General features: G+C 38.7%; 3 protein-coding genes across 4 annotated transcripts in view; all 3 read left to right on the forward strand.

Annotated features, from left to right (window-relative positions):
* The window catches only part of LOC109117165, a 3468-nt gene extending 1604 nt beyond the window's left edge, over positions 1 to 1864 (forward strand). The window contains exons 7-8 of the mRNA XM_019203947.1: positions 919 to 1441; positions 1526 to 1864. Of these exons, the coding sequence (XP_019059492.1) occupies positions 919 to 1441; positions 1526 to 1864 (862 nt within the window). The remainder of the gene's footprint in view (positions 1 to 918; positions 1442 to 1525) is intronic.
* A 5380-nt stretch (positions 1865 to 7244) lies between these two features.
* Positions 7245 to 8610, forward strand: LOC104825347. The gene is made up of 2 exons (XM_010557670.1): positions 7245 to 8385; positions 8471 to 8610. Exons 1-2 carry the CDS (start codon positions 7245 to 7247, stop codon positions 8608 to 8610), a joined length of 1281 nt encoding a protein of 426 aa, XP_010555972.1.
* Positions 8611 to 14672: 6062 nt separating this feature from the next.
* Positions 14673 to 20821, forward strand: LOC104825334 (probable phospholipid-transporting ATPase 8). 2 transcript variants are annotated; one of them, XM_010557658.2, is made up of 13 exons: positions 14673 to 14871; positions 15030 to 15103; positions 15196 to 15724; positions 16104 to 17452; positions 17586 to 17696; positions 17802 to 18078; positions 18322 to 18410; positions 18510 to 18618; positions 18707 to 18931; positions 19033 to 19158; positions 19454 to 19552; positions 19733 to 19924; positions 20027 to 20821. In XM_010557658.2, exons 3-13 carry the CDS (start codon positions 15332 to 15334, stop codon positions 20663 to 20665), a joined length of 3609 nt encoding a protein of 1202 aa, XP_010555960.1. In that variant the 5' UTR covers positions 14673 to 14871; positions 15030 to 15103; positions 15196 to 15331; the 3' UTR covers positions 20666 to 20821. The 2 variants fall into 2 exon arrangements, with proteins under 2 accessions (XP_010555960.1, XP_010555959.1); XM_010557657.2 differs by lacking the exon at positions 15030 to 15103.
* The last annotated feature ends 826 nt before the right edge of the window (positions 20822 to 21647 follow it).

The raw sequence follows: 21647 nt of genomic DNA on the forward strand, positions 1-21647 counted from the left end.
GTTTTGACGCACTTTAATATATATATTTATTAATATATAATATATATAAATATAAATAAAAAAAATAAAATAAATATTTAAAAATAAAATAAATAAAACATTTATTTTATTTTTAAATATTTATTTTTTTGTGTTTTCCAACGGTCATTCCAACGGATTGCCGTTGGAAAGAATTTTGAATTCCAACGGACAGCCGTTGTAAATACCGTTGTAACATTTCGACGGCGTTTCCAACGGAAATTCCAACGGATATCCGTGGCAAATACCGTTGTAAATCCGTTGGAATATTTCTAACGGATATTCTAACGGTCCCGTCGAAAAGTAGCCACGGATGTCCGTTGGAATTTCCGTTGATATATCCCGACGAATAAATCCGTTGGAATTCCGTCGAAAATATACCACGGAAGAACCGTTGGAAATCCGTTGAAATATTCCAACGGATGAAGGCGTTGGAATTCCGTTTGGAATTTGCCACGGAATTCCAACAGATCTGCATTTCTAACGACTGATTTCCAACGGATATATCCGTTGAAAATCCGTTGGAAAAGTCGAATTCCAACGGATTTTCGGCCATTTCCAACGGATTTGTCGGTTGGAATTTGGGGTTTTTTTTGTAGTGAATTCTGAGTGAACGTGAGTTGTAACTGAGGGGGAGTCTTAAGTTACAGACGAACCGCTTGGTAGGCCTAGACGCTGTCTAGGGTGACACGGGGTGTGCGCTGCACACATAGCGTTTGTAACTGATAGAATTTCTTGTGGTACGAGAGGTTTACTCAGGGGGAGTAAGACCGGGTGAGTTAAGTGCTACTTGGAAAGGTTGAAGTGTACTTGACACGTATCAAAGAAATAGAATCAGTTTGGGATTTTGAGCTTTTGCAAAATCGTGTGATTATATTTTTTCAATTGGTATCAGAGCAGGTCACTGATTGTAGGAATTGCTGTCCTCTCATATCGGTGTACGATTCAGATTCACACGATGGAAGGTTTCAAGGAATTACAAACCATTGGAAAAACTGCCTTGTTGGATTCTACCAACCATGGACACTGGAAAGTCAAGATCAGCTCGTATATTCGAGGGTTGGATGAAGATACTTGGAGTGTTGTTACTGATGGATGGACTCGACCCACAGATATCATTGATGGAGTTGCTAAACCGAAGCCGAAAAGCGCATGGACACCACAAGAGAAGAAGGATTCTCCTATGAATCAGAAAGCACTGTCTATCATTTTCAGCAGTGTGTGTCATGAAGAGTTTGAACAGATTCAAGGATGTGAAACTGCTAAGGATGCATGGGATACTTTGGAGCTTATTCATGAAGGAACATCCAAGGTAAAAAGAAACAGGTTGGATATGATAGATCTTCAGTTTGAACGCTTGAGGATGGGAGATGACGAAAGTGTTAAGGATATCTGTGGGAAGTTGAGTGCCTTATCGAATGAGGCAAGTGTACCTGGGAAAAGAATAAGTAATGACAAGCTGGTAAAGAAACTTCTGAATAGCCTACCAGCCAAGTATCACTCATAGATTCTGGTGTTTGAAGGCGTAAACAATCTGGAGACTGTCACCTTCAAGGAAGCTGTTGGAACATTTGCAGCACATGAACTGAGACTGCAACTAATGAATGGTGGATCGTCGGTTCCAACCAAGAAGGGACAAGGTATTGCTCTTCATGTCCCTGAAACTAATGAGATTGATTCGGAGAATAGAAGACAAGTAAAGAATAAAAAACAGGCTGAAGAAGAGCTACATGATGAGATGACACTGGTCATTAAGAAGTTCAATAGATTTTTCAAGGGAAAGAAGAAATTTGGACAACTAAGTGACAGAGATTCAAGAAAATGCTTGGAATGCAAAGGCACATGACATTGGAAGGCTGAGTGTCCGAGTATTGCAAAGAGAGAGAGTGTGCTAAAGAATCTCAAGGAGACACAATGTTTTGAATGCAAAGGATTTGGACATACTAAGATGGAATGTACCAAACAGAAAGGAAAATCCTTTATCTCTCATGAAGATAGCTCATCTGAGGAAGAGAGTGATTAAGAAAATTTGTCCAACTTTGTAGCATTTCTTGGGATCATTGAGGAAGAAAATGATCAAGCAGAGGATAGTGATGAAGAAGAAGTCACTGAGGAGGAATTATTCAAAGAAATGAACAAGTTGGTGTTGATGAATAAGCAACTGATCAGTGAAAAACAACTGGAGAAGGAACTCCAACAAGTTCAACTCGTGCTGACAGATACTCAAGAAAAACTTGCACAAAAAGAAGAAGAGGTTTCGTTGATGAAATGTCAACTCGAAGGAACCAGGAAGAATCTACATCTTCTTGGAAATGGGACTGGAAAATTTGATCATCTGCTTGGACAAGGTCGGAACACTGGAGACCATTCTGGTCTCGAATATCGAGGAAAGTCTTCGTCCGGATCTAACTTTGTGTCTAGAGGTAATTTGAGCCAAGAGCTACCTGACATGAAGCGAAAAAACCCTCCATCAAGACAACCAGTACGCCCATCCAACTGGAGACGTCAAGAAGACAGATGTTGTTATCACTGTGGTAAAGTGGGACATCTCAGAAGAAACTATTTCTATCTAAGCAGGAACAGAGGCATTTCCAGGTATTCAACACCCTCTTTTGGGTATTCTCCTTGGAACTTAAGATGGATTCGAAAATCAGATCTAATGTGTAATGTTGCTTATACTACTGAGCAAACCGAAAACACTGAAACCTGGTACTTTGATAGTGGTTGCTCAAGGCACATGACAGAAAATCAAGAACTGCTCAAAGATTTTGTAGCAACACAGAACGGTGGAAGTGTTACGTTTGGTGAAGGCAAACAAGGAAAGATTCTTGGTAAAGGAATACTGGATCATGCTGGGCTGCCCAAGTTAACCGAAGTTAAAGTTGTTCAAGGATTGAAAGCCAATCTTATCAGCATAAGTCAGCTGTGTAACACTGGGATGAGAGTGAAGTTTACAAAGAATGCTTGCTTTGTAACTGATGCTGACAATAAGTGTGTTCTGACAGGGAAGAGAAACACAAATAACTTCTATACTTGAGTCACACACGAAGGGAGTCTACTCAGCATCTGAATTTCATTGCAAAGAAAAACGACATGGAGTTGTGGCATCAAAGACTTGGACACATCAATATGCGAGCGCTTGTCAAATTGTCAAAGTCAGGTGCTGTTCGAGATTTGCCAGAATTATCTCACGATGACAAGTTTGTCTGCAAAGCATGCCAACTGGGGAAACAGATTCGCAATCGTCACAAGAAAACAGACCATGTACACACAACACATATCTTGGAGCTCATGCACATGGATTTGATGGGTCCTATGCAAACCGAAAGCTTCGGTGGAAAACGGTATGTTCTTATATGTGTTGATGATTACTCCAGATTCACTTGGGTCCGGTTTCTTCGAGAAAAGTCTAAGGCTTGTGTTGCATTTCAACATCTGTGTCTTCAACTGAAAAATGGAAAGGGAATGGTGCAACAGATACGGAGTGATCATGGTAAGGAATTTGAGAATGAATTGTTTAACACATTCTGTGACACTCAAGGTATTGCTCATGAATACTCTGCTCCAAAGACTCCTCAGCAAAACGGAGTGGTGGAAAGAAAAAACCGAACTCTTTAGAAAATGGCACGATCTATGCTACATGCTAAAAATGTTGCCATAAGATTTTGGGCTGAAGCCATGAGCACTGTTTGTTATCTGATCAATCGGATCTATCTGCGTTCTGGTATGTCCAAAACACCTTACGAAATCTGGAAGGGACGGTCTCCTCCCCTTAAGTATGTTCACGTGTTTGGTTGTACGTGTTACATTCTAAACGACAGGGAGTATCTTGGCAAGATGGATCCCAGAAGTGATGAAGGAATATTTCTTGGGTATGCACAAAACTCAGCTGCGTACCGAGTGTTCAATCTTCGTACTAAAACAGTGATGGAATCCGCCAATGTTATCTTTGATGAGGAAACATCCCGGTGTGTTGATGGCATCTCACTGGAGCCAAGTACTTCTCGCGATATCCCAGAATGCTCTCGTACTGCCCCTGCCCCTCCTCTGAAAGATGAGTCAGATGGATCTTCCACTGACACTGGAGAATTTGATGACAGTTTGTCCGGACCAGAAACATCAATTCATGTGCACAAGAATCACTCTGCTAGTGATCTAATTGGCGATTTTCAGGCTCCTCGCCAGACTCGGCATAAGTCCAGAATCAATTATCAAGATCTGGTTCGTTTTGTCTGCTTTAACTCTCAATTTGAACCAAAGAAGGTATGTGAAGCGCTTCATGATGAGTTCTGGGTTCGGGCGATGCAAGAAGAGCTGGAACAGTTTGTGCGCAATGATGTCTGGTATTTAGTTCCTCGGCCTCACCATACAAATGTCATTGGCACGAAGTGGATTTTCAAAAACAAGACTAACGAGTTTGGGGAGATAGTTCGCAACAAAGCACGTTTAGTTGCTCAGGGGTACACTCAGATTGAGGGAGTTGATTTTGATGAGACTTTTGCACCCGTTGCTCGTCTCGAATCCATTCGATTACTCCTCGGAGTTGCGTGTAGCTTGCACTTCAAACTTTTTCAGATGGATGTCAAGAGTGCTTTTCTCAATGGAGTACTCCAGGAGGAAGTGTACGTCGAACAACCTACTGGTTTTGAAGATCCCCATTCTCCGGATCATGTCTTTCGTTTGAAGAAAGCACTATATGGTCTTAAGCAAGCTCCTCGTGCGTGGTATGAACAGCTGACTTCCTTTTTGGTTGAGCACGGATACAAAAGAGGGGAAGTGGACAAGACTTTGTTCATTCACAATGATGATGGTAAGATCATGGTGGTTCAAGTGTATGTTGATGATATCGTATTTGGATCTGTCTCTCAGGAGAAAGTGGACAACTTTGTGAAGATGATGACTGATGAGTTCGAAATGAGCATGTTTGGAGAATTAAATTTCTTTCTCAGGTTGCAAGTGAAACAGACAACTGATGGAATGTTCATCTCTCAAAGTAAGTATGCTCGAAACTTGGTCAAGAGATTTGAACTGGATGGAAGCAAATCGGCAAAAACTCCTATGTCCACAACTACGAAGTTAACCCGAGATGAAGATGGAGAGGATGTAGACACAAAGCTCTACCGTGGAATGATTGGAAGTTTATTTTATCTTACCGCAAGTAGACCTGACTTGTGCCTAAGTGTTGGAATATGTGCAAGATATCAAGCTAAACCGAAGAAGTCACATCTGCAAGCTGTCAAGCGGATCATAAAATATGTGAAGGGAACATTGGAGTTTGGTTTGCACTATACACGGGATTCGAGCTGTGAACTGGTGGGGTTTTGTGATGCTGACTGGGGAGGTCATGCTGACGATCGGCGAAGTACTTCTGGAGGTTATTTCTTCCTTGGAAATAACATGGTAGCGTGGCACAGCAAGAAGCAGAACTCTACATCACTGTCCACAGCTGAAGCAGAGTACATTGCCTTGGGAAGTTGTTGTACTCAACTCTTGTGGATGCGGCAGATGATCTCCGATTACGGTATCAACTTATCTTCTTTTACTGCTCATTGTGATAATACGAGTGCTATCAATATTTCTAAGAATCCTGTGCAGCACTCACGAACTAAACACATTGAAATTCGTCATCACTTTTTGAGGGAGCAAGTTGAAAAGAAAATCTTGATGATTGAGTATGTTCCTAGTGAGAAACAATTGGCTGACATATTCACTAAACCCCTTGATATGAACATGTTTGTTGGTTTGCAAAAATCCCTTGGTGTTGGGGAACTTTAAAAATGTCTTTCACATTTTTCTTAAGGAGAATATGCAGGGAAAGGTACAGGTCAGGAGATAAGCGAGTCAAGAAGATGTGGCTGAAGGTCAAAAGCACTTCACTATGTCTCAGGTACATTTCACTAGTATAGGGGCTAAATTACAAGTTATGTTACTCCTCTGTCGTGCATAGACATAAACATGTCATACAAGATTAATTGATGCGAAATAGCCATGACATGAGTAAACTAGTAAAGTACTCGGGTCTAAGTTGTGAAACAAATTTCCATACGATGGTCTAAGGGCAAATTCAAAATAAAAAAAAAAAAGAGGAAGGAAGGAGTACAAGTGTTCGAGATTGAAACCACTCCGCTGTGGATGACTGAAAAGTATATCTACATGAGTATATCTCAGGAAGAGATAGTCTGGATCTAAATGGTGGGAAACATCTGTTGATACAACGTCCTAGAAGTTCAGAACTTGCATACTGCAAAGTGTGCCAAATTAAACCTGTATACAAAATGAAAAGCACCTGAGATTGTGTGAGGTGCAACTGACCAGAAGATTCACTTTCTAGACTTGATTGTCTCCACGACAGGTATTCTTGACTTAATTATTCAACTTCATATTTCGCTGATGATTTATCCGATGTTTTCTAAGTGTTCAACTACAACCTGGAATTATCGAGGCGATTTGGGGATGTGAATATGCTAAATTGTTTTAGAGCGGGAATTGAAAAATAATCAAATTTTCTAATTATTTTGAATTTTGCATCATTTATTGAGCGGTTTGTGGACATGCCCTAATTTCTCGCACACTTACCTCACATCCTGTCAAGTTTTGCTCTTTCTCTCTCTAGCGGTTCGATTTCGACAGTTCTTCCTCAAAATTCATTCACTATCATGACGAACAAGAAATCGGGGAAGACATTCAGACAAGGGGAACGTCGCTCAGCTCGAAACGCGGCCAAAACCTTAAGCGAACCAGGTAAATCTCAACTCCCTGAGATTGTCGAGGAATCTGAGCAAATGGATACATGTGAGACGCATACGAGCAAGGTGGATGAGAAAGGGAATCCTGGAGAAGAAGAGAAATCAGATTCTGATGTGGCTCCACCTCAGAGAACAAAGAGAAATACACAATCTAAAAAGGATTCAGCAGCTTCGTCACAATCAACACAACATGTTGCGTCCGATTTACCTAAAGACAAAGACAGTCAAGATCTCTCTGAGAAGAACTTGGGTGAAGACGAAGTGCAAACAGAGACGGCCCCGAGGAAGGACTTAACTGAAGAACCAACGCAAATCACACCTGAAATGGTGAATCCAAAAGACGGTGAGAATCAAAAGGAGGTTACGGTCGACGAAATCGTCTGTGAAGATGTCTAGGAGAGAGAAGGTGGGAGTGAACGAACGATTATTGAAGCACTGGAAGAAATACCCAGTGTGGCGGAGAAGGAAGATGAAACTGAAATGCAATCGCATGCACCTGAGGTATCACTGTCTAACCCGGTGAGTTCTGATGACTCTGATAGACCCCTGATTGTCTTACAACAGAAAGCTAAGGCAAGAAATGTCACTCGGAAGCGCAAAGGCAATTCAGCACATGGAAGAAGCGCTCAGAAAAGGAAGACAACTCGGAAAGGAAAAGGAACGGGTGATGAAGGTCCTTCAGAACCATCTGTCACACCTAGTGAAACAGGTGTGAAACCTCTTTCTGATAGATTCTTATCTGTAGAAACTAAGAAGAGGTTTGACAAGTTTAAAGGAGTAGATGTAATTGCTGAACGCAATGTCAATGTGATGGATTTTCGAAAAAATCGCATTTGGACTCTGTTTGAAGAAAGGCAACTGACGGGGACGATGACCTATGCATGTGCATTTAGTAAAATGCTTGTCAGAGAGTTTTATGCGAATCTCACTCAACGCACTGACATCCCTGGAGACTTCTTGCATCACAAGGCCTATGTGAGAGGTAGATTTATTGAGTTTTCTCCAACAGTTATCAATCGGTTGCTGGGAACACCTGATAATGCCTTACAAGGATTGGAAGATTTACCTGAAGGAACTTCACTTGAAGATTTAGAGGTAGCTCTCACTGAAGAGTATCTGGCAGAAAGGAATGGGAAGATTCCCATAACATGTCTCAAGTTTGAAAGTCGGGTTATGCAACTGATTGGAAAGACAAATTGGTTACCGACTCGAAGATCTGATGTGATTCAAGATGAGTTAGCACTACTGATATACAAGTTGTTGAGGAAAGAGGATGTAAATCTTGGCCGCATCATCTACAGTCACATACTGTCTCGAGCTGCTGATATGAGACTGCGATATTTGCTGCCTCACCCCTGCCTCATCCAGAGCATTATTGTCCGACAAAGTCCAGAGATTCTTGTTGATTCGGAGATCACTGAAGTAATTCAGCGACCATTGGTCATTGAATCCAGAGTACAACAGGCTAGGATGAGTCGAACACAACTCTGTAGCAAGGCGTTTACTATCCTCATGAAACATGACAAGCAGTTACTTCAAGTGGAACAACTACAGAGGAAGAACACTAAAATCATAGCCCAAATTCGTGCTCGTCAACATGCTCTTTGGGAGGAGTTTCAGAGTAATTGCAAGATAGTATTCCTCACCAAGGTATGGTTTCTGAATATTCCATATCTAATGTTTTGAATTTCTGCTTATCCACACAGGGGGAGAAAGTGAAGGTGGAGCACCCTCATCAAGTGCAAAAGACAAAGTCAAAGGAATAATGGGTGAGGATGACGTGTCAAATGAAGTTGAAAAGGAGGAGGAAGGAGAATCAGAAGGAGAATCAGAAGGAACAGAGTGAATGAAACTTCCGACTTCGAGAAGTTGATCTGTGTTTGACTAACCATCATGGTCATCATGGCTCATCAACGACTTAGCTTATGTGGTTGTTTTTGTGTCTAATCTGTTATGTTGATTCGTGTTGTTTTCTTGCTAGTTCTTGTTTTCTCATGACTTGTTGAACTTAAAGGATAGCTATATCCTAGTTGCTATGAATTGCGTTTTGTGTTCTGTGAGTTTCAGTGTGTCTAAGAAGAAAGTCAAAAAGGGGGAGATTGTTAAAGCAAGGAAATAGCATATTCAACATCTAGAAGGTTCGAATCAACAAATGAAAGTTTGGAGCTGAATCTGGAAAGCACAAAAGGAAAGAAGCAACAAAAGGAAAGAAGACACTTGTAACAATGAAGAAAAAGGAAAAATGCATATTCTGAAGATATGGAGAGAATCAATGAACGATGACATATATGGACTGAAGACATCATTGTTGAAGGTTGGCGAGATTATTGGCGAGAGAGTGCAGAGTCTGGAATCTCGGTGAGCGTAACATGTATGGGAAACACTGGTGAGAGAATTCTGAGTGAACGTGAGTTGTAACTGAGGGGGAGTCTTAAGTTACAGATGAACCGCTTGGTAGGCCTAGACGCTGTCTAGGGTGACACGGGGTGTGCGCTGCACACATAGTGTTTGTAACTGATAGAATTTTTTGTGGTACGGGAGGTTTACTCAGGGGGAGTAAGACTGGGTGAGTTGAGTGCTACTTGGAAAGGTTGAAGTGTACTTGACACGTATCAAAGAAATAGAATCAGTTTGGGATTTTGAACTTTTGCAAAATCGTGTGATTATATTTTTTCAGAATCTCTTTTCTCTTGAGATAGTTTTGAAATCTCCATTCTCATAACTCTATGACGTCGATGTATAGCTCTAATCCACATTTATTTAAGAGAACCTTGATGAAAATTTTAAAGGTATCTCATCTCTAACAATCGAATATCAAATACGCAAGTACCTTGAGTTTTTATGACTTAAAATTTTTGGTCTTTTTAAAAAATCCATGCGTGTATGAATTCTTTTAAGTCAACATTTTCTTTAAAAGGTAATAACCAATTTTTTTTGAAGAGAAATCAACTTCCAAATCTAATCGGACTTATATAAAAGAATAACCCGACGTTTCATATTTCTTAACCATCATGCATCTCTAAAACAAGCTCCTTAATTCAAATTTGGATTCAAAATATAATTTTACTGTATTAATGGTTGATTTAAATAAAACAACCTTGAACTAGGAATTAAACCTACAGTTTTCGAAACAAAACTTCCTATGAGCTAATTATACTCAAACTCTTTTTATGATAAATTCTAGATATGTGTTAATGGTATAATACATGTTATTTAGGAAGAAAAAAGAAATCTCGAGTTACACCCGAATTTCTCCCTAAGCACGTAGCTTAGGACGTTGTTACGCAACGTTTCAGGTCGCGAGCAACAGTAATGACTGAGGAAGACGCGGGACCCAGTGACAACTCGATTTCCAGATCATGTGTAATTATCTTTAACGCATTTCGTTTTTGAAAATAAAGAGTGGTGAACTTTGGACTTTGGTATTATAGTTTTCGCACCACTCGTATTATATACCGGTATCTTTGTGTACGTATATAAACATACTCACGTATTTTATAATGTCTTCCGTTGTATTATATTTAAAATGAATGGTTTTCAATTTTTTCGCGATTTTACATTCCGAAATTTTCCAATTGTAATTTTATTTATCCATGTGGCACATCCTGTATGCGGGATACGGGATACCAGTGTCACATGCAATATGTCCTAGGGAAGATTATCTATGGAGAGTATATTGTTCAATTGAAGTTCCGGTCAACAAATGAATGATAAAGGTATATGTGAAGATCACAACCATGAGCCAGATGGGTATGCAGATATGTTGTCAATGAGTAAAATAGCCGAAATGTTTGTTGATAAGATTCGAAAAGATCCGGCTTACACTGCAAAGAAGATGCAAAATTATAATCAAACTGAATATAATTTGACAGTTGGTATTAGTAAATGTTTCAAGGCTAGAAGAATCACTTTGAAGATGGTGATGGGAGATCAAGGAGTTCAACTTGGTAAATTGTGGGATTATGAATTTGAACTCTGTAGGGCGAACGCCAACACAACCACTGAGATCGGAACATTATTGGGGTCTGACGGTCTACAAGTATTTCATCGGTTCTATGTGAGTTTTGAGGTATTGAGGGATTCATGGAAAAAAAATTGTCGTCCGGTTATCGGTTTAAACGGTTGTTTTCTGAAGTGGAAAATGAAAAGGGAACTTTTAGCTGCCATTGGTCGGGATGCCAACGATGACATGTACCCCATTGAATAGGATGTTGTATGTGTCGAAGATATTGATTCTTGGACATAGTTTATCCGAAAACTGAGATTGAATTTATGTCTAGGGCAAAGACATGGTTTAACAATATTATCTGACAAACAAAAGGTATAATGTCTTAATATTCTCTGTCATACAAATGAATGAAAGGAAAATCGTCTCATTCTTTGTCTGTTGTGTTTGTGATGTACAAGATTTATTAAATTCCATTGAACACGAATTACCTCGTGTCGAGCATCAGATGTGTACCAAAAATGTATATGCACATTGGAAGAAGCAGTTCAAGGGCCAGGATTTGAAACTCCTTTTTTGAAAGGCTGTAAAAAGTCTACAAAGCGAGTATGCCAGGTACGTTGATGATATGAAACATTATAATCCTTTGGCATATGAAGGATTTATGAGAGCGAAGCCTGAGAAATTGTGTCGAGCTTTTTTTAAGTTTGCTTCGCGATGCAAAGATATTAACAACAACTTGTCAGAAAGCTTCAACAATTCTATCTGAGAAACACGTGAATGTCCTTTGATTGTCATGCTTGAAGAGATCCGTAGAAACATTATGCGAATGATTTCCAAAAGAGCCCGTGATGCCAGCAGGTGTAAATCTGTATTTACTCTAAGAATCCTGAAAAAAATAACAAAGACTCATGATCGATGTCGATATTATACGATAATACGGTGTGGAGTCCGGAGATATGAAGTGATTGGGTTTGGAAATAGTTATGGGGTTGATCTGAATGCGAATACTTGTGCCTACCAAAAATGGGAGGACATATGTTGTCTTTTGAACAAGTCTTAATGCAATCGTTTGTCGTTTTTAATTAGTCGAATCATATTCCAAATTCAATAACTTACTATTGTCATAATACAACAACCAACTCCATCAAATTCATACATAAAACTACATCAATAAACTTAGTCTGAACTTAAACTACATTATGATACAATAACCAACTCTATCAACATCAACCAATTTCCATCATTTTTTATTCATTTCTTCGATTTTGGCTTCGAGTTGTTGAATCTTAGCATTAACCGCATCGCCATCAGCTCTTATTTTATCGACTTCCTTTTGGAATTCCTCTATTTCTTCGATCATAGCTTCATCGTCCCATTTGAAAAGATGATTGTCCTAACACATAAACATCAACCAATGATTTTCTTACCACCAAAACTATAATTTTTCCGTAGAAACATTACCTCTTGTGAAGCACATCGAAAGAATATTCTTCCGGGATTGTCTTGTATCCGAAATGTCAACTTCAAAACATGAGCTCCACATTCACATTGCTGTGGAAAACCCTTTTGATAACTTGATTTTCCTCTCTTCCACTGTGACTTTTTGTTGCATTTTGACGTACCCTCGGATTTATTGCTCATCGGGAAAACTTGTTAGAATCTTCGATGTTCAAAAAATCTTCGGTGTTCAAGACTGCGAGATTTCGATTCCGATACAGTTAGGAATCGACGATGGTGAAGAGGGAAGAAAAGTGTGGGGAGAGAGTACTGGCTGAGGAGAGTCGGAGAGATTATGATTTGAAGGAGAGATGGAAGATGGTGTCGATGAGAGAGAGGTGGTAGGAGATAAGGTGAGAGTGGAAGTAAAAGATAGAAACCCTAATTTTAATTTAGAATTTTTTTTGAACCAGTTTTATTGGTATAATGGTACTGTTGACCGAATATGTTTATGTCATTCTAACATAGAAAAACTGATGACGTGTCGTGCCACATTGTAGATTATATAACAGAAAATATTTACAATAGACGTCGTTAAGGGTAAAATTGGGAATTGACAATAATTTTAGGAGTTGAGGTATCAATGTGGCACAATCAAATAGTTGCGACACTAATTAGACACAATTATAAGTTTTGTGTACTTATTTAGCACATTTAGAAGAGTTTGAATACCTATATAGGATTTTTCCTTATAAATGTTAGCTTCAATGTATGAAAAGACTAATTAAATATACTTACATATAGTTTGCCATTAGATATTAGCCCTAATTGTAAACTATATATATATATATATATATAATTTACACATCTAAATATTGTTCAATATCAATTCATATTTATATCGAATAGGTTTGATATACGTACATATTACTAACAAAAATATACTCCCTCCATTTCAATATAAATATCGTTTTAGAGTTTATTTTTTGTTTTTAAATAGTTATTATTTTAGATTTTCTAGGTGATTTTTAATTAAAACTTTTAGTTTTATCCCTAATTAAATATATTAAATTTTAATAGAGTATTTGATGTGAATATAATTTAATAAAGTTATATATGATTTTTTTTAGTTTCTTTTAAAAATTGTGAAAAAACTTAAAACGATAATTATATTGAAAGTAATACATTGTATTTATATCGAATAGGTTTAAAGTAAATTCAATTCAATGTTTACAGCCTGGATACGTGCATTGATGTTTTCAATAACATGATTCTCCTTTTGACAAAAAAAAATAACATGATTCTCCCATTATAAATATAAATAAAGAAATAAATAATTTCTAATAATTCAAATTCAACCGGTCAAAAACGTACAAAGCATCGGCTCGTCTAAGCCGAGCTGATCCGAGCCGGTACGATGAAAGATTCGGCGCTTCACGTTTTCCCAATGAACCTTATCTACGGAGGAACGGAGTTAGGTGGGGCAAGAACTCTCTAAGATGACAAGCCTGTGACACGTTGCACCCCATCATATAACACGTGGCAAATTATGATTGGAATGTTCTCTTTAACTTGTAACAGGCGATGCATATCCGCTAGGGATTATTTTAGTGGACCAGATGATGCCACGTGGATATGCTAACTGGGCCTTTTGGGCCATGGATCACTAATGTACTGAACCCAAGTCTTCTTATTTGGGCTTTTCATAAAAATCATTATTGTTATGTTTGCTTTCGGCCCGTAATAATATATAATTATAGTTTTATATGTAATACAAATTTTATTTTTCTTCCAAAAGATTCGTTCGCGGTGATTTTACATACAGATACAGTTACTAACGGTCGTGATTTTTTTTTTAAATTATATTTGCATCATAACGGTCCATCAAACGTTATATTGAAAATTTGAAATATATGTCTATTCATACTTTAATAAATAGCATTTGACCCAATGAGGAAATTTTATGACAAATCAATTGAGGGTGCGATGGAGATAGCTTAACTAAATGCAATCTCTATTCTCTTTGACGTTACCCAAACCACCATTATCTATTTTTCTTCTGTAATTATAAGTCCTACAAAATTGTCGGTTTAGTGTATTAATAAAATACTAAATTTATATATTTTTTTACCTAAATATATCATGTGCTATAAATTTATATAATTTCTTTTGTTACAGTTACAGATAAATTTTTTTTTTTTACCGAATTTCTCTTACTTTTATATCTGAGACAGCTCTTTCAAAGGGATGTCCAACTAATTAATTCATCCGCCTGTAATTAATAATTTCGCTAATTTAATTTCGTTAACTAATTAACAACCGGTGGGGGGAAAACAGATGAAACGCTAAACGGGGCAGTGATCAGCTACATGCGAGAACAGGGTAACGGTCATGAGTGATGGTTACGCAACGCCGTAAGATCATGCCACGTGTCAATAAGGTCACGTTAGACTCCTCGGAGACCGACATATGTCAGAGGTCTCCGCTGATACTGTACGGGCAAAAGCCAAAAATACAAAAACAAAAAAGAAAAAAAAAAGCGAAAAAGAAATCGGAAAAGTTTCGCCTCTGTTCACGTCGTTTCTCTTGTCGTTTACTTACAGAAGAGGCAAAGCTGAAGGCCGCTCTCGGAGCTCACACTCTCTCTAGGATCTCACTTTATTCTAGGGTTTTCTTCGTTTAATCTCGCAAGGAAGAGATCTCCGGGAACTTTGGAACCAAGTAAGGAATTTTTTTTGTGTGTTTTTTTGTTCAGCCGAAGGGTTCATGAGGTTTATGGTTTTTTCTTCGATTGCTAGTCATTGTTTAGTGTAGCCTCTGAATTTTCTTTTCTGGGTTTTTTGGATTTTTTCTATTGGATTCTGGTGGGTTCTTTGTAGGCATTACATTGGATCGTACGCCGTAATTTTCAGCGGTGAAGATTGCGTTTACGTGGGGTTTGGTTTGTGATTTGGTGGGTGATTGTTGATGAGATTTGTAAATGTTTTTCCAATTTTGAGAAATGGTTTGTTTCGTGTTGAAAACGGAATCCCCTGATTCGTCCAGGTCCCAGGAAAACGAGCAAGGGGAATGGGGATGGTAGTTTCAAGACAACTCGGGCTTGTTCTGTTTGATTTCTAGAGATATTTTTTTTCTGGAGAATCAAGGGAAAGGCCTGTTGTTAGTTCATACGCTCAAAAAGATGCGAGGAGAGAGGAGAAAAGGGTTGCGTCTGAGCAAATTGTACTCGTTCGTGTGTTTTAGACCTTTCTCAAGGGATGATCATTCTCAAATCGGGCAAAGAGGTTACTCAAGAGTTGTGTTCTGTAATGATCCCGACAATCCTGAGGCCCTTCAGCTTAATTACAGAGGGAATTATGTGTCAACTACAAAGTACACAGCCGCCAATTTCATACCCAAGTCGCTGTTTGAGCAGTTTAGGAGGGTTGCTAACATCTACTTTCTCGTCGTGGCCTTTGTTTCATTCAGTCCTTTGGCACCTTACACTGCCCCAAGTGTTCTTGCCCCTTTGATAGTTGTAATTGGTGCTACTATGGTTAAGGAAGGAATCGAAGATTGGAGGCGAAGAAAACAAGTAAGGCTTTCTTGTTCTTTTTTTTTTTGAGGGGTTCTTTTAGCTAATTATGTAGAAAGTTAGGACACAAACAAATACGTGTTCCTTCGTACGGATTTATGATTCCTTTAGCAATGTGATTGTTATAGCATAACATAGGATGTGCATATTTGTGTAATAGGCATATATACTAGATGTTCATGTGTGAATCTATACATGCTTATGTGTAACCGTACATGGAGAAATCTCTCTGAATGCTTGATTTATAAGTCAAGAACGTAGATTGTAGACTTAATTAGGATCTTGCGGACTGGATATGAGGCCTTTGATTAACTTTTCCTACGATTTTGTTCTGCTTGGAAATGCCTTTGAACGTTACCTTTCTTATTCTTCTTTTTAGGATGTTGAAGCTAACAATAGGAAGGTTGAAGTTTATGGCAAAAACTACACTTTTGTCGAAACTAAGTGGAAAGACCTTCGTGTTGGGGATCTAGTTCGGGTTCACAAGGACAGTTACTTTCCAGCGGATCTGCTTCTTCTTTCTTCTAGCTATGATGATGGGATTTGTTATGTTGAGACCATGAACCTTGATGGGGAGACTAATTTGAAGTTAAAGAATGCCTTGGAGATCACTTCGTCGTTGAATGATGAAGAATCTCTCAAGAACTTCAGGGCAGTAATCAAATGCGAGGACCCAAATGAGCATCTTTATTCTTTTGTGGGAACACTCAACTATGATGGAAAACAGTACCCGCTCTCTCCACAGCAGATACTTTTGAGGGATTCAAAACTGAAAAATACAGATTGCGTCCATGGTGTTGTTGTTTTCACTGGTCATGACACCAAAGTGATGCAGAATGCTACTGACCCACCTTCCAAGAGGAGCAAGATTGAGAGAAAAATGGACAAGATCATTTACGTCCTTTTCAGTATCTTGATTTTGATAGCATTTACTGGATCTGTGTTCTTTGGGATTGCAACAAGGAAAGATATCAGCAATAGTGAAAAATTAAGAAGATGGTATCTTAGACCGGATCAGACGACTGTATTTTATGACCCACGAAAAGCAATTCTTGCTGCTTTCTTTCATTTCTTGACTGCTCTAATGTTATATGGGTACTTAATACCCATATCATTATATGTTTCCATTGAGATTGTCAAGGTTTTACAGAGTGTTTTCATTAACCAAGACCAAGAGATGTATCATGAGGAGACAGACAGGCCTGCCCGTGCTAGGACATCCAATCTTAATGAGGAACTTGGTCAAGTTGATACAATCCTTTCCGATAAAACGGGCACTCTGACGTGCAATTCCATGGAGTTTGTTAAATGTTCAATTGCTGGAATTCCTTATGGACGCGGTATGACAGAAGTCGAGACAGCTTTGAGAAAGAGAAAGGACATGCCTCAAGAAATTGATGATTCTATGTCTAGTAAGGATCCAACTGCAAAGTCAATGAAATCAGTTAAAGGATTTAACTTTTGGGATGAGAGAATATTCGACGGGCAATGGGTTAATCAACCTCGTGCAGATATCATCCAGAAGTTCTTCAGGGTATTGGCTATTTGTCACACAGCTATTCCCGATGTAAACGGAGATACAGGGGAAATAGCATATGAAGCAGAGTCACCCGATGAAGCTGCATTTGTTATAGCTTCTAGAGAGCTTGGATTTGAATTCTTTGCAAGGACTCAAACTAATATATCCTTGCATGAACTTGATCACATGACCAGTGAAAATGTTGACAGGTAAGCTCTGCTAATGGTTTTCCTGTTTCTTCATCTTGTGCTGATACGATATGAACTAAGGTAGAAACGTCCTTTCTTCATCGAAGCCTGTTAAATACATTTTCTATCTTATGATACGTTCTTATATTTTCAGAGTATATGAGCTTCTTCATGTCCTGGAGTTCAGCAGTTCCCGAAAAAGAATGTCTGTGGTTGTACGGAATCCAGAAAACCATCTCTTACTTCTTTCCAAAGGGGCAGACAGGTCAGTCTTTTTTCTTCTATCAAAAAACAATGTATCGGAAAAGTTCAATATTAGAACATCCGATATCATCTGATGGGAATTTCTTCCGTTTTTCAATGTGTACAGTGTGATGTTTGAAAGACTTGCAAAACATGGGCGGCAATTTGAGACTGAAACAAAAGAACACATCAAGAGGTATGCTGAAGCAGGTTTAAGAACCTTGGTCATTACATACCGAGAACTCGATGAGGATGAGTACAGAATGTGGGAAGAGGAGTTTAAGAAGGCCAAAACTTCTGTCTCTGCAGAGAGAGATGCTTTAATAGATTCAGCTGCTGATAAGATAGAGCGAGACTTGATCCTTCTTGGTGCTACTGCAGTGGAAGACAAACTGCAAAAGGGTGTAAGTATATCAAAACTATGGAAGAAAGATACGATTTTTTTTTTTAAATTCGTCTATAGTATGTATGTCGGCAGATGAGCTATATATATCACTGGCACAAGTAAATGAAGTGTTGTATAGTGTTTAATTACTTTACTGAGATCACTGCAAACCTGAGAAGTAGTGTCAAGCAAAGCATACATAGACATTTTCAGTTTTTAATATCCTATCGTCAGTGTAGTTAATTTATTTTTCTTGTCACAGGTTCCAGAGTGTATTGACAAGTTATCTCAGGCCGGGATCAAAATATGGGTATTAACGGGTGATAAGACAGAAACTGCTATAAATATTGGGTATATATGCATGTTTGGAGTTCAAAGTTCTCATATTTTCTAGTGAGTATCTTTATCTGTGTAAAGTTATGAGACGAAATTTGTGATTTCATTTGGCAGATATGCTTGTCGTCTCCTACGAGAAGACATGAATCAGATTTTGGTAACTTTAGATTCACCCGATATTGAAGCCTTAGAGAAACAAGGCGCCAAGGATGCTGTCTCAAAGGTAATATAGGTCTTTGTTTTGCTACTATAACATGTGTGATACCCTTTCTTGCAAAACAGTGAGGATTTTTTTCCCCTTTTTCTTGCAGGCTTCTTTCGAAAGTATAAAGAAACAGATTAGGGATGGGATGTCACAAATCACTGCAGCAAGTGAGATTTCAGCTAAAGAAGGTCTGAAAACGTTTGCTTTAGTGATAGATGGAAAGTCATTGGCTTTTGCTTTGGACAAGAAGCTGGAGAAAGAATTCTTGGGACTTGCAATTTGTTGCAACTCCGTTATATGCTGCCGGTCTTCACCAAAGCAAAAGGCTCTTGTAAGATTTATGCATCTACATTAATTAGCTGCACAAACTTGTATTATTCACTCTCTCCGTCACAATAAAATAATCTGATTGGAGCCTAAGAAGAAATGTAGGTTACAAGAATGGTGAAAACTGGGACAGGTAGAACAACACTGGCCATTGGAGATGGCGCAAATGATGTTGGAATGCTTCAAGAGGCTGATATTGGAGTTGGGATTAGTGGTGCTGAAGGAATGCAGGTCTTGATTTGATCCTTATCTCCTTCTGTCCTTGAATATTTCGGAAAGAAATCTTCCGGGCAAAAAGTTTATGTTCTTCATTTTTGTTTGGTTTATGCTTTTGCCTTATACGCTCCTAGTTCCATTGTATATGATATAGCAAGATTTGCATGTATTTACTCGAACTTCTGAACTGTGGAACGATTTCTCGAACCCTTTTGAGTGTAAGCCATGACGTAGAAAATGGATAGAAGGATGATCAATATAACCTTATAGTTGAGTTAATCCGAATTTCTGTCATCATTTTCTATGACAGGCTGTGATGGCTAGTGATTTTGCGATTGCTCAGTTCCGATTCCTGGAACGCTTATTGCTGGTTCATGGCCATTGGTGTTACAGACGAATAGCGATGATGGTAACGCAACTAGTATTATGCTTTCATGACCGATCCTCTTTTGCTATCTCGTATTTTGAAGCTCCGTTATTTTAACGTAAAATATGAGAACTGGGTATAAAATATTTTCTGTTCGCGTCATTATTGCACGTCAAAATTTATCATCATCCTTTTTCTGAAATGATCTATATGTCAATCCAGATATGCTACTTCTTCTACAAGAACCTAACTTTCGGGTTCACGCTGTTTTGGTATGAGGCATTTGCTTCCTTCTCTGGGAAACCAGCTTATAATGACTGGTACATGTCGTGTTATAACGTCTTCTTCACTTCCCTTCCCGTCATTGCCCTTGGAGTTTTTGATCAGGACGTCTCTGCTCGTCTCTGTCTCAAGGTAAATAACACAAACCCCGTTTATTTTTCTCGAATCATCCATCCAATATGAAAATTTATGACCTTATTTTCTCAAAATCTTCCTGTTTTTTTCGGGTTGTAGTATCCGCTGCTATACCAAGAGGGAGTTCAAAACATACTCTTCAATTGGGCACGGATCCTCGGGTGGATGGCTAATGGAATCCTCAGCTCGATGATCATCTTCTTCCTCACCATCAACTCCATGGCCGCTCAAGCTTTCCGCCGTGATGGAAGAGTAGTAGACTACTCGGTCCTAGGCGTAACAATGTACTCATCCGTGGTCTGGACAGTGAACTGCCAAATGGCTCTGTCCATAAACTACTTCACTTGGATCCAACACTTGTTCATATGGGGAAGCATCGGTTTCTGGTACTTGTTCCTCGTCGTCTATGGCTCGCTCCCGCCTACGTTCTCCACTACTGCTTTCAGGGTCCTCGTTGAAACCTCGGCCCCGAGCCTGTACTGCTGGTTAACCCTCGTGCTAGTCGTTGTCTCGGCCCTTTCCCCGTATTTCTCTTACAGGGCGTTTCAGATCAATTTCAGACCGATGTACCATGAGGTCATAGTGGAAAGGAGGAGAACCGAACGGCCACTGCCACTGCCACTGCCACTGCCACTGCCACAGGAGGAGACAGATATCTCCGGTGAGCTTCCGACACCAGTGGAATTCACTCTGCATCATCTTAAAGCTAACTTGTCTAGAAGAAACTCTTGGAACTGATGCTGTCTGTTTGCCTGTTTGTGTGTTTTTGTGTGTGTGTATTCTTTTATGATGTAGGGAGGGATGTTTTCCTTTGTAGGTTTGCGCGTTTAGATAGTTTTAGCACTTTCTCTACGATGAGAATTAATGGTAATTAGAGTGTGTGATTTGTGTTAATCTTTTTTTTTAAACCAAGTTTTTTTTTTTGCAAATGATTATATGTTTATTTATGTATAAATATTTTACTTCATAGTTTATTTTATATATCTATGGCTGTATTTGTATTTGTTAGATTTTGTTGCCCGCTGTCCTAAAATAGAAGTCCACTAAATATTGTCTTACAAATATTTTTATTACTAAAAGGTTAGTGACTAGCATCTCAAGCACCGGTCTGTATACAAGATTTTTTCTATAACTTGATAAAATCTCATTAATAGAAATCCGATGTTATGATTTTGTGGTCCTTTTTATTTCAATTTTTTTTTGGAATATATATATACACACACACGCACACACATATCGACAATTTATTATCCACTATATGTACATACTGCATTTATTTATCTAATTAATAAAACGATAGTTTCAATAAGAAAATATGAAAGAAAACCCTACAAAAAAAAAAGAAAGAGAAATGTCTCAGGAAGAAGCCTCACGGCCACGGAAGAATCCCCGCGTGTAAGAACAATGCCTATCAGTGCGCGTGGTTTATTAGCGACTGTTTCCGTCGAAGGCATTGATGGGCTGGGCCGTATAGTATCCGTATTGGGCTGTTTTGCATTTGGACCCATCTGACTTTTACCATCTTTGATTGTCCTATTTTTCTTACTGTATAACTTTTACCATCTTTGATTATATATTTTTTAATCAGAGATAACTTTTATTATCTTTAAACTACAGAATTATATATATATATATGTGGCGCGTGTGGAAAACTCGCTATCTCTGCGCGTGGGTTTTAAAAGTGCCTGCTTTTTCGCCTAGAGAGTTGATGATGGACTTG

The sequence above is a fragment of the Tarenaya hassleriana genome, unplaced genomic scaffold (assembly GCF_000463585.1).
Source record: "Tarenaya hassleriana unplaced genomic scaffold, ASM46358v1 Cleome44, whole genome shotgun sequence".
NCBI lineage: Eukaryota > Viridiplantae > Streptophyta > Magnoliopsida > Brassicales > Cleomaceae > Tarenaya > Tarenaya hassleriana.